The 18,055-nt window shown below is 33.2% G+C and overlaps 1 protein-coding gene across 1 annotated transcript in view; it reads right to left on the bottom strand.

The window, feature by feature from the left end:
• Positions 1-18,055, bottom strand: part of SLC4A10 (solute carrier family 4 member 10) — a 337,987-nt gene that overhangs the window by 235,711 nt on the left and 84,221 nt on the right. Inside the window, 1 exon segment of the mRNA XM_049773345.1 lies at positions 7,609-7,744. Within this exon segment, the coding sequence (XP_049629302.1) occupies positions 7,609-7,689 (81 nt within the window). The 5' untranslated portion in view covers positions 7,690-7,744.

Here is an 18,055-nt window from a genome sequence, read left to right as displayed (position 1 = left end):
TGATGGATGTGTTAATTAGCTTGATTGTTATGATATGCACCAATATACCAAACCAACATAGTATACACCTGAAACATATTCAATTTTATCAATTATTCAGAAATAACACTAAAATAATATAAAATATTTTCCTGACAACTTCCAGATTAAAATAATTTCACAAAAAGAAATTATTTTCATTCCTCTTTCATTAAACTTGTCTGTGTCTGGTTTCATTTTAACTAAAACATGGAATTCCATAAGTATTACTGCTGACCTACTTTATATGAAAGATGTTCTAAATAAGAGATACAACTTCAAGTTTTTCCACAATTCCTATGCACATTCCTATCCTCATTCTGATACAAAAGTCATATCCCTGCTGCCTCATCTAAAGGAAATCTGCTCATTGATGTGACCCAGATTTTTTTTTTACTAACTTCAAGGAACAATGAAATAACTTGGATATACACAAAAGAAAATTTAAAGACAGTAAAAATGTTGTTCGTTTTTTATCATTTAGAAATAAATCATTAGAAAAAAACCTAAAATGTTTATTTGACTTTAATTATAATAATTGCAATTTTCATTTCCACTTTTCCCTGAAAGAGTCCTTAATATCCAAATATTCACCATAGTAACATGCACTTTCATTGTGCTAAAATGATCCTTCTAGATTGTCCTTGATGTAGGAAATGTCAAAAGTAAAGCCACAGCTAAATCAGATTACTTACCAATGAAACAGAGTTTACATCAGAGAAAAGCAGGAGGTCCCCTAAGATTTGAAATCTAGGACTTCTGAGGTTGTGGATAGACTGAGAAATGCTCTTACATGCAATTTTGATAGAGAATTTTATTAAAGTCTTTCATTTTGTTTCTACCCCCTACCTTGTCTGCTAACTACTAAATCTACTCAGGAATTTAATTTTCATTTTTAAAGTCTCAAGAGGGTTAGAGCTCTGAACAGAACTGCAAAATATAGGCACTGCTCTTATGCTTTTCATTTAACTGTCTTACAAGAATAAGTTTAAGAATAATATTTAGTACTCAAGACTATTTAGGCCTAACAATCTTACCCTGTGATAGTCTGGAATGCCCTGCTAAGTTATTATCAAATGAAGTATATTGTAACAGTTGAAGAAGTTTTTACTTTCTCCATGGAGAATTTTGTTGATGCTGCTGCCTCTGCCTGAACTGACCTTTCCTCATACTTGGCTAATACCTACCTTCTATATTATTTTCCCATAAATTCCATATCCCCAATCCTCTAGATTCTTCTTGCCTCTCCCTCTCAACTAGTCTCTTCCTCTCAACTACAAATATTCCAGCCACTCAAACCATAGATAAATAACTTGTACTTCTCCCATTTTATTTGAATCTCTATGAAAATACTTTCTACATTTTGTTCTAGTTAAATGTGTTTAGTGCTTATAACTCACTATCTGCAAACTTCTGGAGGCAGGAAACTTTTGTTTTTATATCTTACCCAAGTAGAGTGTTTACTAAAGTACAGCACAATTTCATATATTTATTTCTGAAAATTATATGATACTATTTATCCTGTGCATTTTGAGAAAATAACACATGTTGAGAAAATCAATGAGAATTAAAATGCAATTATGTCAAAATATAAATTTAAGCACTTAAATTTTATTTGAATATCAATTACTTGTCCTGAACAAATTTTAAACAAATAAGATACAACCACATTTATCATCAATGATTCAAGTACTCTATGTACTTTATCAAATAGAGCACTTGAACTGCTCTATATGGTATTTAATTTATAATATATTTGAATAAATATGTTCAATATATAATAATATTTTGAATATATGTATTTGAATATATATTCAATTTATAATATATTTTATTTTAGAATTTAATCTAGACTAAAATAGTTCATTAACAAAGTTGTATTTAACTTGCAGTGAAGTTGCTGTGTACTGAAAAATTTGTTTCATGATGGGGGGGTCAGACCTGTTGGTTCTCAGGGGATATTCTTTACTCTGCATTCAGGAATATCTTTTTGGGTTTTTTTTGTTTGTTTGTTTGTTGTTTGTTTGTTTGTTTTGGGGGCCACACCCATTTGATGCTCAGGGGTTACTCCTGGCTAAGCACTCAGAAATTGCCCCTGGCTTGGGGGGACCATATGGGACACCGGGGGATCAAACCACGGTCCTTCCTTGGCTAGCACTTGCAAGGCAGACACCTTACCTCTAGCGCCACCTCACCGGCTCCGCATTCAGGAATATCTTATGACAAGCTCAGGGGACTTATAGGACATCGGGGATCGAATTTGGATTAGCCACATGCAAGGCATGTACATTTCTGACTGTACTATGTCTCCAGTCCCTATCCCAAAAATATTTTGTGATTAAAATATTAATTCATATAAATAAATCTAAACGTTGAATTATTCCTATTTTCTTTAAACCTTAACATTTTTAAAATATTTTTTCTTTATTTAAATATCTTGACTACAAATATGATTGTGATTAGGTTTCAGTCATGTAAAGAACACCCCTTCACCAGTGCAACATTCCCACCACCAATGTCCCAAATCTCCCTCCATCCAACCACATCCCTACCCGTACTCTAGATAGGCTTTCCAGTTCTCTCATTCATTCACATGATTATGGTAGTTCTCTGTATATATTTCTATAACTGCACTCTCACTCTTTGTGGTGAGCTTCATGAAGTGAGCTGGAAGTTCCAGCCCTCCTCTCATTGTCTCTGAGAATTGTTGCAAAAATGACTTTTATTTTTTTTAAAACCCATAGATGAGTGAGACTATTCTGCATCTCTTTCTCTCCCTCTGACTTATTTCACTCAGCATGATAGACTCCATGTACATCCATGTATAGGAAAATTTCATGACTTCATCTCTCCTGCCGGCTGCATAATATTCCATTGTGTATATGTACCACAGTTTCTTTAGCCATTCGTCTCTTGAAGGGCATTTTGGTTGTTTCCAGAGCCTGATTATTGTGAATAGTGCTGCAATAAATATAGGTGTGAGGAAGGGGTTTTTGTATTGTATTCTTGTGTTCTTAAGGTATATCCCTAGGAGTGAATTAGCTGGGTTGAATGGGAGCTCAATTTCCAGATTTTGGAGGAACCTCCATATCGCTTTCCATAGAGGTTGGACTAGACAGCATTCCCACCAGCAGTGGACAAGAATTCCTTTCTCTCCACATCCCTGCCAGCACTGATTGTTCTCATTCTGTTCCTTTCTCTCCACATCCCCGCCAGCACTGATTGTTCTCATTCTTTGTGATGTGTGCCAATCTCTGTGGTGTGAGATGGTATCTCATCATTGTTTTGATTTGCATCTCCCTGATGATTAGTGATGAAGAGCATTTTTTCATGTGCCTTTTGGCCATTTGTATTTCATTTTTTTCAAAGTGTCTGTTCATTTCTTCTCCCTATTTTTTGATGGGATTAGATGTTTTGTTTTGTTTTGTAAAGTTCTGTCAGTGCCTTGTATATTTTGGATATTAGTCCCTTATCTGATAGGTATTGGGTGAATAGTTTCTCCCACACGGTGGGTGGCTCTTGTATCCTGGGCACTATTTCTTTTGAGGTGCAGAAGCTTCTCAGCTTACAGGTCTACTTTAAGACAAGAGAGACCAACAAACACAGCAAACTTATCTACAAAGATGACATTAAATCCTATGATAATCATCTCCCTCAATGTCAATGGACTAAGTTCACCAATTAAAAGACACAGAGTGGCAAAATGGGTCAAAAAGATGAATCCAACCTTCTGCTGAACACACCTGAATAGCCAGAACAAGCATAGACTCAAAATCAAAGGCTGGAGGAAAATCATCCAAGCAAACAACAACCTCAAAAAAGCTGGGGTGGACATATTAATATCTGATGACACCAACTTTATACTCAGAAAAGTTGTAAGGGACAAAGATGGACATTATCTACTAATCAAGGGATATGTGCAACAGGAAGAAATCAGACTATTAAACATATATGCACCCAATGAGAGAACAGCAAATTATCTAATACAAGTACTGACAAACCTGAAAGAAGACATCAATAATAACACAATAATTGTGGGAGACCTCAACACGGCCCTGTCAACATTTGATAGGTCAACCAGACTGAAACGCAACGAAAACATACTAGCCCTGAAAAGAGTAATGGCAGAAAGAGGACTAATAGATATATATAGGACACTCCACTCAAAAAACCCTGGAAACCTTCACTTTTATTTTATCTTAAAACTGAAAAATATTTGACTCTGCTATTAAATGTTCACAAAGCACAATAATCATTCTTCCATAATTAAATTGTTAATATGATATATTAAAGAAAATGGTCTTCATACATGGAATCCTAATAAAGGTGTAATACATCTAGAAAAATGTGCCTTAAAATCTTTAAATGAATAATTTTTCAAGTTAAAAATCTTGGTCAATGTCTTTGAATTTAATCATATTTCACATGATTTTCCTTTTAACATTTATAACCATATTTTTTCAACATAAATCATTTCATATTTTGAATGAATGTCTTATTTGATTTGCATTAATGAGAGGGAACCAAATTGCTGAACTTCATTACTGACACCTGTCAAGACCTTCTAGCTCTTCAAACATATAAGGCAAATAATGTTAGAAATAATGTATGTGGCATATTATAAGAACTCATACACAAAACACTTCATACAAATTATCTCACTTGATTTTGGCACAACTCTTTGATGTCTTTACCATAATTAACCCTTGATTACAAATGAGGAAACAGACAACAAATAACGTGCCTAAGCTATTAAGCAGTATATTTAAGATTTAAACAGTTTCTTACACACTTTAATTGTATACCTTATTACAATTCAGCTATCACAAACCAGAAGAATGTTTGAAGAAAATTAAATTTTGATTGCTTTACTACAAGAAAATGGGCAGTTAGGAGGCAATGTTAGGCATTATGCCCTACTGAGGGTAGGAGTAAACAAAGACTTTTGTATTTCTTTCTGCTATTTTCAGCCAGAGCACAGATATGAAAGAGAAAAGAAAATTTCTGAATGCCAAATAGCCTTCTGATTCAAGGTCTATTTCTTTTTAGCTTGCTTTGTCCCCTTCCTCAAAGTCTAAGGTGAATCTTTATCTCCCATTTTACTTAAAAGTCTTCTAAAAAGACCTAGTTAGCCCCAAATGCACTCAAGCATGCTTTTTTCCTTCAAAATATAATCCTTATGAGGTCAAAACCCCTTTCCATAATAATAATTACCTATGCCTAGACTGGAATTAGATGGGGTTAGCCTTATCCCTCTCCTAAGTGAATAAATGAGGGCCCTGTTTCTGCCTGTTCTCAAATGGATAGATCCACTTTAACTTTCAAAATGATGAACTACTATGGTTTATAAAACAGACAAGAGCTTTATTGATTTAGTTTATAATAGCCTGATATAATAAATCATGCAATATAAAATAATTTAATAGAGTTGTAAAATTATCAAATTATTGATGATACAGTTTGAGCTAAGCTTTTCTCTCTAGAGTACAAGAAATTTCCATGAGGAAAGTTATATATAATTCTCAGGATTGCTCGATGTCTTAGTTAAGACTGGAACATGTAACTTTTGAAAGATCAACACAAATTGAACACAATTCATTGTGTACATTTTCATAATCTCCTTAAAATTGGGATATAATTTTAATTCTTTTCCCTCATAATGCCAAACATAAATGCTGTGCAAATGATCAGATTTCACATGTTTATTGAACAATTACTCAAATTATTTTTATAAGCAGATTATCTTTAGGAACACTTAGGATGTATAATGAAAAATGCTTTTATAAAATAGTGCAGACAGAGGCAACTACTGTTTTAAAAAACGGTGATAATTATTACTTGGAAAATTTATGATCAATTTTACTACTTAAAAGGTCAATATTGTCTTGCTATGAGGAAACAAATGTTGACATTAAGTTAAAATGTCTGAGACAATTTTTACTTCACAATATAAAGCCTTTGGACAGCTTCAGAAAGAAATCTCTCTCCAATTTATAAAAGAAAAACAAGTATAATAATATTTTTACCTTAAAATGATCAATGTTTTAATTTCAGTTCCAGTAGAGGAAATTAACAAAAATCTTTATGGTTTGATTCTTTTGAAAGGTTATAAATACAATGAAAAATAGCAGAATGCTGTGAAACCAATAACTAGTGGAATCCCAAAGCAATGCCAAGAAACAGAATGTACTCATAGTGACTAATACATGCAAATACTGAAAATAAATTCTAACAGATTAAACCTGTTTTGTAGCAACTAAAAGGTATATTAAAATATTCCAAAACTAATCAAGATTAAAAATATGGCAATCTTTCCTACTAATAAGATGATAAGCTGGCTAAGTAGCCTGAGTAACATATAAATTATAGCTAATATCAGTAACCATACTTTTTCAATGGGTTTTAATTGAAAAATAGATTGAATCCTTAAATAAATAATAATTTTATATTTACATTTCAGTCTTTTGATACATTCATTTTAAAAGCTATATTGTTTTACTCAAAATATTTATTAAATCTAAACAGAATAATAAGAATAATATCTTTCTACTGAGATAAATGCATACTTTTATCACTGTTAACTCATTTAATCTAAAATACCTGCTCAAGCTTTAAGTCTCCTAATAGATAGGCAGAAATTTAAGCACTATTAAAAATATTTATCTTCAAAATTTGAACATCAAACACAGGAACAGTTTATAACCAAAGTGTATATTTCTGAGGATATGTTATAACATACCAGACTTAAATACACTATAAAATGATAGCTAAAGATAGTTTAAAATTGTTTCAAGAAGACATATAAAAATTCTTTGTTATAAAATTCTTTCCTCTTTGTAGTTAATATTTTATGTAGCCAAGTCTTCATTTTATAAATTAAAGTAAAAATATGTAAAATTAGCTCTTGGTCAAAAAAAATGTTAAATAAGCTAAAATGTCACAAGATCTCTTTGTAAAAATAAAATTTATTGACTTCTTTCATGCCCTAGAAAGAAGGTACATTAGGTCAAGAACATAAGATTTTCAATAAATTTTAAAAATGATTAAAACAAATACTTTTCAAAACAGTTCAGTGAAGTATAAATTTTAGAATATTAGCTTATATCTTATATTGAGATAAACATGATTCTACTCATCAATTTGTATTGCTAATGATTACATACTATAATAGTAACAACTTCTATGTTTAAGAAATTCTATAACAAATTTTCATAAATATTCACAAGCAGCTATGATATATTCTTATCAGTAAAATGTTGTTAATTTAATCATTAAAATAAATATTCTATATGACTTTATTTAGACTTGATTTAAAAAGTCAGTCCCAACCCTTGTGTTTAATCACATAGAAATAATCTTTTCTCTTATTCCTGATTCTCCCCAAAAAGCTAAAGTAAACACAAATTTAAACATGTACACAAACACATGTCTAAATCCATGTTTAACTGCCTTCTATAAATATCACTTGCTCAAATTTCTTGCAGAATATCTATTGTAAACAAATCACAGTACTTAATATATTCTGACTTAAGAGCTAGAAACAGCAATAACTACAATCTAACAGTATCACTATAATTCACGAGGTCGTACCTGATAACTTAGAGACTGAAAAGGCTCACAGGTTCCAGACTGCATGACCTTTCTATTTCCAGACACCCCTAAAGATTGCATATCCTGTATTATAAAAGATAATCACAGCCATCTTTATGTCCCAGCATCTTCAAGGCTAGTGAAGAAAACATCAAACAGCAGATCTGTCCATCAGTATCAGTTTAATCCATCAAAAAGATATAAAATTTCCTAAACTGTTTAGCATCTCCCCTTTGCAGTTACAAACACTTTGTACTAAGGGAGGATGACACAGAAGTATTTGCTGTAGCTGCTAATGCTAACTGAAAACACTAAGCTTACTGCTTAGAGCAATTCTGCATCATCAAAACAGAGCATAAGCCCCATCCTTCAGATTTTTCAATTCTATTACCATAAAGATTTCTCTTTTATTAGTTCTATAGCTTTGTTCATCTTGTGAAAATATTCATTGTATTATTTAATGATGTACCCAATGAATTGGTTATAAATACTATGTCAAAATATGAATTTTTACTTATTAGGCATTATTTGATTTTAGTAATGTTTTAAGCAACAAAAAAGCATTCTATTTTAAAAGGGAAGCTTGCCTCCAACCATGTGCATGATCACTTATTCAACCTAAAAAAATTTAAAAAGCCAAAATGAATTTTATTCTGTTTAGATTATTATATATACACAGAATATAAAAAACTAGGTAAATTCCTATTTGCTTTTAATTCTCAGGAACTTCATTTTAAATTTGCAGTGTTTAGGCCAACATGAATCCTATTAAAACAAGTTTTGTGTTTTTACTTAATGACTTACACTAAAGAGTCTCACAAGACAAAGACAACATGCAATTATCATATCCCAAAACAGCAGTTCTCTATGAAAGAGACTTTTATAAATTGTTGAAATCAGTGGTGGGAAATGTGCATTGGTGAAGGGACGGGTGTTGGACATTTTATCACTGAAAGTTAATCATGAACAACTTTGTTAACTGTGTATTTCATGGTGATTCAATTAAAGAATTTATTTTATTAAAGAAAAATATATTTTAAATGTATCAAGTTGTCTCCCTGAAACTTAGTCATGTAAAGCAATGGTATCTCAATAAAAATCTTTAATTACAAATATATTAAGGGGTCAAGAGTGATATAAAAATGGGTACGGAACTACCTTATACTCATCCAACCCAGGATTGATCCACTGTGCCATATGTGGTCCATGGAGCAATGCCAGGAGTGATCCCTCAGTGGAGAGTGAGTAGTAATACCTGAGCCCTACTAGGTATAGATTCCACCGCCCAAAAAAACACAAATCTACAAACATCTTGATCAAATAGCCTTAACAGAGACCAATAACCTCTAAAATGACATATTTTCTCTTTGATGTGTTATATCAAATTATCATTGCTTTATATACCTATAAAACAAAGAAGTCTAAAATTATAATCAATTTAATTGAATTCAAAATCATTCCTTCTAATTGCATAAATTGAGACAAAAAGTATAGTATTTCAAAGAATATTCTGCTTACATTCAAGTAATGTAAATTCAAGAAAATACAGCATGGTTGGACTGCAAAGTTTAAGCAGACAATGAGAACAGATGAATCTAGAACAATAAGACAAGGCCAATGGGAAGTCTCAGAAACCACTTTATATGTTTACACTTTATTCTTAGTAAAACGAGAATCCCTCAATTAATTTAAAAACTTTGAAATATCAAAGTGTTGGAGTATCCATTGAGTAAAATAAGAAGAAGAAATACATGCTATATAATTTTGTGACAAGCATAATGATAGCTTAAGCCTAATTTATGACAGTAAGGTTGGAGAAATATAAATTGATGCCAGATACACATTTTATGGCCTTTCTTTTTATTTCATTAATGTTACATTCTTTGTAAATTTTTTAATTTACAAACTGATTTACAAATTTATATCAAAACTGAGTTTTAGATATATCATATCATCACTGTCAGCTGCCTCTACCAGTGGTCCCATACTCCAATATCTCCCATCTCTCCACCCCCCAACATTTTACCTTAACAGGCAAATTACAAAATTTGACGGTTTCAGCTTGTCTTGTACTTTCAGTGTTGCTGAATCTGTACTATGTTTGTTCAGTTATACCACTTTCCCACATCACCAGTACAACCGAAAGCCCTGTTTATTTCCTTTTCTCATCATCTTCCTTCTTGACTTTCTTCTTTTGTCCTTCTCCACCCTAAGCTCTGGGGTCAAGGGTGTCTTCTAATATGTACCTAACTTTTAGCAATTAAAGTTATTATGAACAAAGAGAAATAAACAGAAATTTAAATTTTTATGTTATATATTTTGTTATAACATATAACTATTTTCTTTTACTTTTTAATGAATCACCATGAGATATTCAGTTGTCAAGTTGTTGACAGTTAAGTTTGAGTCATACAATATTCTACTAGTCATCCCTTCACCAGTGTACACTTCCTACTACCAATGGCATGCATAAACATTTCCATAAAAACTGAATATTGTAGGTAGTATATGTAATCTAATCTAATCTAATTCCATTTTTGCCCACACAATTGAATGGTATTTGCAATAAAAATAAAATTCAGAATACAAAGAATTTTTATCAACCATCTGATAAAATCCACTGAAACCAAACATTGCATATATATTATTCAATACTGGACTTATGTAGCAGTAATTTACTAATAGACATTGATGAGCAAGGATAATCAAAATGAAAATAAAAAATTGCCTATTTCAGATGACTACTGCTATAGAAAAAGATGTATTCTAACAATATGCCACTCATTTGAGGTTGTTCAAGTATTCTCATTACAGAACAATAAAACATAAGTACATAAGAAAACATAAAGTACAATGCTTCTACATTTTTCCAAACAAATCTCCTAACAAAGAGATATAGCACAGAGGCTCTTGTTTTGAATGAGAAAAGAATGAAAGTGGTGACAAAATTTAGCTTGATTTTATCTATAATTTACTAATAAAAATATAAAATAATAAAGAATCAGAATTTTTAAAACAGCAAGAACTTTATAATAATTATCATATATTTGCTCTTGCTTTTCATCTATTAAGGACTCTAACACTTGCTGCTCTCATTTTATACTTCTTAACCTGCAACAGAATCCAAGTTCTTATCTCAAAGCTTTAACATTTTCCCCAATATAAACCTTTGCCCTTTGATTATAGATAAAAATAATATATAAAATATTTTTTAAAATTCCCTTTTATTCATATTTAGGTTAAAACAAATAGAAAATATTTCAGAAAAATCCATGACAAATACTTTATAGTAAAGCTTATTTCTATCTTGAGATATTTCTTTTTACAAAATATGTAATAAAAATATAATTAGTTCAACTACACTATTAATTTTTAAATGTGGTATGATATATAGCATAAAGTTTACTCCATTTACTTTTTAAGTGTATAGTTTATTATTGTTTTCTTTGTATTTCAATAATGTTATCCATCATATTTCACAACTTTTATTCAATATTTCCAAAATGTTATCACCTAAATTGAAAAATGTTACATAAAGCAACAGTGATCAATTATCTCTACTCTAGTTTTTTTGAGACTTCTCCTCAACTTTCTAATAAGAATTTGCTTATTCTAGATGGGAATGAATATCAAGTAAACTTTTGTTTGTTTGATTGTTTGTTTTGGTGTCACACTCAGCAATGCTCAGAAATTATTCTTGTTTCTATAATCACAAATCACTCATGGCAGGCTGGGAGAACCAAATAGGAATCTAGAAGTTGAACCCATGTCTGTCATGTGCAAGGCAAGCACCTTATCTGCTGTGCTATCTCTCTGGCCCAAACTTTTATTTTATATTATAGACCATGCTTTAGAATATAAATTTAACTTGCATAAATTCATAAATATAAGGATTTTTAGGAGTACTCTATCAGGTCATTATGCAACAGAAATCAAGATTGACTGTAAAAAGAAACTATGGAGAAAATCCAACATCTGGAGATTAAACAACATGCTGCTCAACAACAGCTGGATCAAAGAGGAACTCAAGGAAGAAATAAAAAGGTTCCTTGAGACAAAAGATAACAAATTGTCAAAACCTGTGGGACACAGCAAAAGCAGTAATTAGGGGAAAACTCATAGCAGTACAGGCCTATGTCAGAAAAGAGGAAAATTACAAAATCAAAAGTTTAAAGGGTCATCTTAAGGAACTGGAACAACAGCAGCAAAGAAATCCAACCACAACCAGAAGACAAAAAATAATAACAAAAAAAAAAAAAAACAGAGTAGAAATAAACAACATAGAAACTAAGAAAACAATACAAAAAAAAATCAATGAGACCAAAGATTAAACAAGATAGACAAACCACTGACAAGACTCAACTAAAAAACAAACAAACAAAAAAAAAACAGGGTAAACACCCAAATAAATAGGATCATAAATGAAAGGGGAAAGATTACAATAGAACCCCAAGAAATCCAACACATCATGAGGACTTATTATATTATAAAGTATGATGCCCCTGGACTTAGAAAACCTGAAATATTTGGGAGTTAAAAAGGTAAACTGTGTACAGGTGCAATACATGACATGTGTGGACTAGATTTTTAATTGAAAAACATGGTTTATATGTTTAATGTGGTATGACATTTATATCTGTATAGTTAATACTCACGTAGAATATGATATCAATATAAATGTAGTCATGATGACATTTAAAAAATGATCATTATGTGATGTTAGTCAATAGACTTTTTTAATAGAAAAGCATATGCAATAGTATTTTTTAAAATACAAGCTTCTAAACAAATAAAATTGCGGACAAAGTATATTAATTTGGCAGAAACAACACTGCATGATTTAAGATACAAGTAAAAGTGAATAATGCCTGAATTTTTTTTGGCATTTTTTGTCATTTATATTTTACTCTATAAAAGAATTATGTAAATAACATGGAACTTTTAAATTCATGCTGAATTAATGTGATAGTTTAGGTTAGTTTATGCCATGAATCCACTAGTTTCTTTGAGAAGCAGGTAAGTTGTCTGGGAGCAGGGGATACTCAGTGCAGAGTGCCAAAAGGATCTGGAATAAAGAATCTGAGTGAAAATACAGAAAAAGGGAAAGGGAAAAATAAAGACATTTCTTTTATTTCACATGTTACAAAAAGCCCACATAGACTTTCCTACTATAGCAGTAAGCTAGCTATCAGAAAATTTTGGTGTTCACAAAACTAATAAAAACTGGGACCAGAATGATAATACAGCACTATGACATTTTACCCTTACATGCGGCCTACCCAGGTTCTATCCCAGCATCCCATATGGTCCCCAAGCCTGCCAAGTGCGATTTCTGAGCACAGAACCAGAAGTAATTCCTGAGCTCGTTGGGTGTGGCTCAAAAACCAAAGGAAAAAAAACTAATAAAATATTACCATTTGGCATATGCAAGTTATTTTTAATGACAATGATTTTCAAGTCTTAATTGCTAAAAAAATCAATCATGGGGAGTAGGACAACAATTATTTTATAATTTCCATTAGTTCTATTTAATTAATAAAGCCAACCACTAAATTACACTGGAAGTGATATTAATAAAGTTATTCTTTAGCCATGAGTGAAAGGCTAAATAAAGAACATGAAAATGTAGTGGGTCCATCAAGCCCACCAGGAACATCCTGAGTACAGAGTTAAGAATAGCCTTGAGGGACAGAGAGACTGGTCAGGCATTTGCCTTGCACGCGGCTGACCTAGGACGAACTGTGGTTCAACCCTCGATCCCCAACTTCCCATATGGTCTCCCAAACCAGGAGTAACCCTGAGCGTCATAGGGTGTGGCCCAAAATCAAAAAAAGAAAAAAAAAAGAAAAGAGTAAGCCTTGAGTACTACTAAGAGTAGCCCACAAAAAAAAGGCTGGGGCTAGAGCAAACAGAGTGCTTGCCCTGTACTCACAGACCTTGGTTCAATACCTATCTTGATATATGCTCCCCAAAGACTCTTCAGGACTAATTCCTGAGTGCAGAGACAAGCATGTGCCCCTCTGGATATGGTCCAAAATCAAACAAAAAAAAGTGCTAAATGGATACTTTAATTAGTTCCTATTGATAATAACTAAATTATTGTTTCAATATATAAGAAGTAATTTTAAAATATAATTTTATTATAAAATTGTATCTAAGAAATTTAGAAAGTAAATGAAATACTGTATAGTTAATAGCTGTTTTATAAATTGTCTCAAAACACAAAAGCATTTCAGACTATACAAAAGATGTCTTTAGAGAGTCAATATTTAGAGGTACGATATGTTTAGAAATACAATAATTTAGTTATTCTTGTGGACACTATAATTAAAGACAAAATATAAATATTTATTCAAGGATACTAATTATAAGTAATCACCAAAGGCCTTCAGTTGAATTATTCCCCTTTGGTGAATAATAACACCAAAATCATCTAAAGCAGGTGAGTTTTCTAAAACAAGAGAGATAATAGACAGCTTTTTTTTTTTTATCAGTATCACTACCACTATTTTCTATTTACTTTAAAGACAATATTATAATTTGCTTATCAGCAATTCCCTCCTTTGATCACTGAGTAAATATAATATATAATGACTTTTACTATGAATAAAATAATTACATTTGAGAAAAAATTAATTTGGTTTACCACATTTCTATAGACATAGCTTAACAAATACTGAGCTAGAGTGACAGTACTGTTGAGAGGGCATGCTTTGCATGCAGCCAACCTAAGAAGACATTTTCTTTGGAAATTGTATATAGTATATAGCCCCTATTATGTATTGCCTCTCCCCTACCCTGTGTCTCTTCTACCCCCTCATCTCCCAATCCTGATATCTTCCCCTAATTTAACCCTCTTTACCCTTAGTTCCTAACTTAGTAGGCACCAAGTCTGACCTCCTGCTCCAACAGACCACCTTCCAGCTCCTCAGTGAAAGACACCCTCTGGGTTCCCGTTCTCATGCCTCAGCAAAGAACTACAACCAGCATGCCTGCTGACTCATGCTTGATGTCTCCTCTCACCCCCACCAAATCGTGGACTGTTGCATGATACAGGAATCAGCTTTAGCAAAACCCCCACCTCAAGGACACTATAGGTTTCCGTAATGCTGCAAAGCATGTCTCAAACTCAATTACAAGGCCTGTGATACGAAAAGTACATTCACTTTTACTCCCTACAAGAATATATCAAAAAACCTAATTGGGCGTCTTATATTGCCTATGGAAGCTCAATACCTGTATAATAATACATCTTAAGATGTGTATTCCTAAATATACAGGTAGCCTCCTCCACCACTTGTTTTATTCAAATACCTTTTCTTTTTAACTCAGTTTTATTTATTTGTTCTATTTTAATATATACATCTTTTCTCTATCCTTACCTTTTTGGTGCTGGTTGGTACAAAAAGCCTTAACTGGGATAAAAGCTCAGATCAAAAATAGACCACAGAGACTGTGTGTGCAGCCTGTCATCCTTACCCAGAATAGCACCAGCAACATAGTATGACACCATACGTTTTTGTATGGGCACAGTGAAAAAAGGGGGGAAACCATAGACACAGAAACAAGATCTTATCTTTAGGGATAAGAACTCACACTTTTTATAGCATAAGGGTGCCTCCTATCCTGAACATGTGTTATGTGGATACAACGCAGTCTCCAGGAGATTGGACAGTGTTAGCCAATCTCAAATCCCAGATCCCAGACGTAGAACTGATACAGCTCCCAGCAACACCACCAGGAACTAAGCTCCATTGGGAGATTTATAACACTGCTCTGGCACCAACTTGTGCCAGTTTTGGTATGACAACCGGGAAAGGACAACTTGACCTAAGACCAGGTTGTCCTATCACATCATTTAACACTAAATGGAAATCAGAAGAGGTATCGTCCTTTGAACTGTGAAAAATAAGAGCACCAACAACAGAAAACTGACTTTGACAATTGTAACTGAACGGAACCTACCTTGGGACCAATAAGGCCCAGGACTCCAACAACAACAACAACAACAACAACAACAATAAGATGTCTTATTGCAGAGGCCCAACCTGGAAAACAGAGACTGAGCAGAACCTTTGGATCCATAATATCCTAGGCTTCGGCTTAGGGACTGAAGGAAAACAGGGAGCAAGTGTTACAGAAGACTGAACACAACAACGATGGACAGGAACCTCTAGAACCATAAAGACTCTAACCTGGACCCTGACCTATAACCAGCGCAAATACCGAGATTGCTAGCTACAGTGGCTTGATTTTCTCACACACAACTGAGAGGAAAGTTTCCTGGCACCATAAAAAAGCCTTTGGGATGGGGTAATGAGTACATATGGAGCCAGGGGTTGATCCCATGATGGTATGCTTCAAGGATGAATAAACCCTGAATCTCTTAGGCCACGGGAATTCCCTTTCTTCCCCAATGCTTACTGTGCCTATGCAAAAAAGAAAAAAAAAGTGGTGGGAAGCCAAACCCTGCCACTCTAGCACCCCTACTTTTTCTTGTTTTGTTTTGATTTGTTAGTTTTTTACTTTATTTTCCTTCTCTTTTTTCTTCCACTTTTCTCTTTCTTTTTCACTTTTGTGGTTATTATTTGTTGATTTATTTTTATTTTTATATCCCGGGTGCATTTATTTTTCTTTTTTCTTCCATTTTTTTCCTCTCTTTCTTTTTTTGGTAGTTGTTACCAAACTTTTTCTCCCTTTTTTCTTATCCTTTTTATCTTCAATGACGGTGGAATGGATGCTCAATCTACAACAAGCTGTAAAGTGGAGACCAGTTGCACTACCATTCTGGGGGGTAACAGAGGGAGATATGGGATACATGCTGGGAACGGGTGAAGGGAGGACAGCACTGGTGGTGGGAATGCCCCTCATTCATTGTCACTATGTACCATAAATGTAGCAGTGAAAGATTTGTAATGCACTTTGGTCACAATAAAAATAAAAAAAAAATACTTTTTAGGGGCTGAAGAGATAGCATGGAGGTAGGGCATTTGCCTTGTATGCAAAAGGACTGTGGTTCGAATCCCAGCATCTTACATGGTCCCCCAAGCCTGCCAGGAGTAACCCCTGAGCGCTGCCAGGTGTGACCCAAAATAAAATTACTTTTTAAATTTTACTTTTAAAATCACTTTTTTTTTTTGTTTTTGTTTTTTGTTTTTTGGGCCACACCCGGTAACGCTCAGGGGTTACTCCTGGCTATGCGCTCAGAAGTCGCTCCTGGCTTGGGGGACCATATGGGACGCCGGGGGATCGAACCGAGGTCCGTCTCCTAGGCTAGCGCAGGTAAGGCAGGCACCTTTACCTCCAGCGCCACCGCCCGGCCCCTAAAATCACTTTTAATTTAAGCACATTAGATATATATGAGTAATTATAAAGAATAGTTATTTAAACTTTGGGTAAAGAAAATATGACACTCTATAGAAAACCTCAAATTAGCTGACATACCCTTTTGCACATGTGAATGGAATAAACATCTAAGCTCTTAAAGCCAGGGTAGAACTGAGAGACTTTTATTTTCTCATACCCTGGTCAACAAGCACAATCATCAACCAATCTGCATTTTCCTGAAGCATGCAGATAGCCTTTAAAAAATAGCCTTTTTTAAAAAAATTACTGGAATATACATATACATTACAAAAATATCTAAAACTTAAAGAGATAAACAATTTATCCATTTTTGGAATAGCTGCAAAAGAGAGACTGCAAGTATATTGATCTATTTTCTTCTTTTTGGTTTTTGGGTCATACCTAGCAGCGCTCAGGGGTTACTCCTGGCTCTGCACTCAGAAATTGCCTCTGCAGGCATGGGGGTACCATATGAGATGCCAGGATTCGAACCACCCATCTTCTGCATGAAAGGCAAACGCCTTACCTCCATGCTATCTCTCCAGCCCCATTGATCTATTTTCTTGTTAAACTCTACCTTATATTATTTAGATATTAACCCCTTATTAGATGAATAGTTTCTATCATCCTGTAGGTGGTCTTTGTATTCTGGTCCTCATTTCCTTTGAGGTACAGAAGCTTCTTAATTTAATATTGTCCAATTTGTTTACCTGGCTTCTACTTGTTTTAGCCAAGGTTGTTTAATCCATGAAGGTACATTTAGCTTTAGTGTCATGAGAGTTCTGACTATGTTTTCCTCAATATGCTTTACAGTTTTATATATAATATCAAGGTAATTAATCCATTTTCATTTTCATTTGACCTTTATTTATAGTATCAGGAAGAGTTCTGAGTTTAGTTTCTTTCATGTAGCTGGTTAGGTTTCTCGGCACCACTTGTTGTAGACGCTTTCCTTGCTCCTTTTTTTTTTGCTCCATCAAAAATTTACTTTTCATGTGGCTGGGAATCTGTCTCAGGATATTTAATTCTATCCCTCTGGTCTGAGTTATGTCTTTATTCCAATACCATGTTATTTTAATTTCTGAATTTCAGAAGCATTTTA

Source organism: Suncus etruscus, chromosome 5 (assembly GCF_024139225.1).
Source record: "Suncus etruscus isolate mSunEtr1 chromosome 5, mSunEtr1.pri.cur, whole genome shotgun sequence".
In the NCBI taxonomy this organism is placed as follows: Eukaryota; Metazoa; Chordata; class Mammalia; order Eulipotyphla; family Soricidae; genus Suncus; species Suncus etruscus.
The sequence above is the reverse complement of the archived record's forward strand: the minus strand, read 5'-3'. Positions and strand labels throughout refer to the sequence as shown.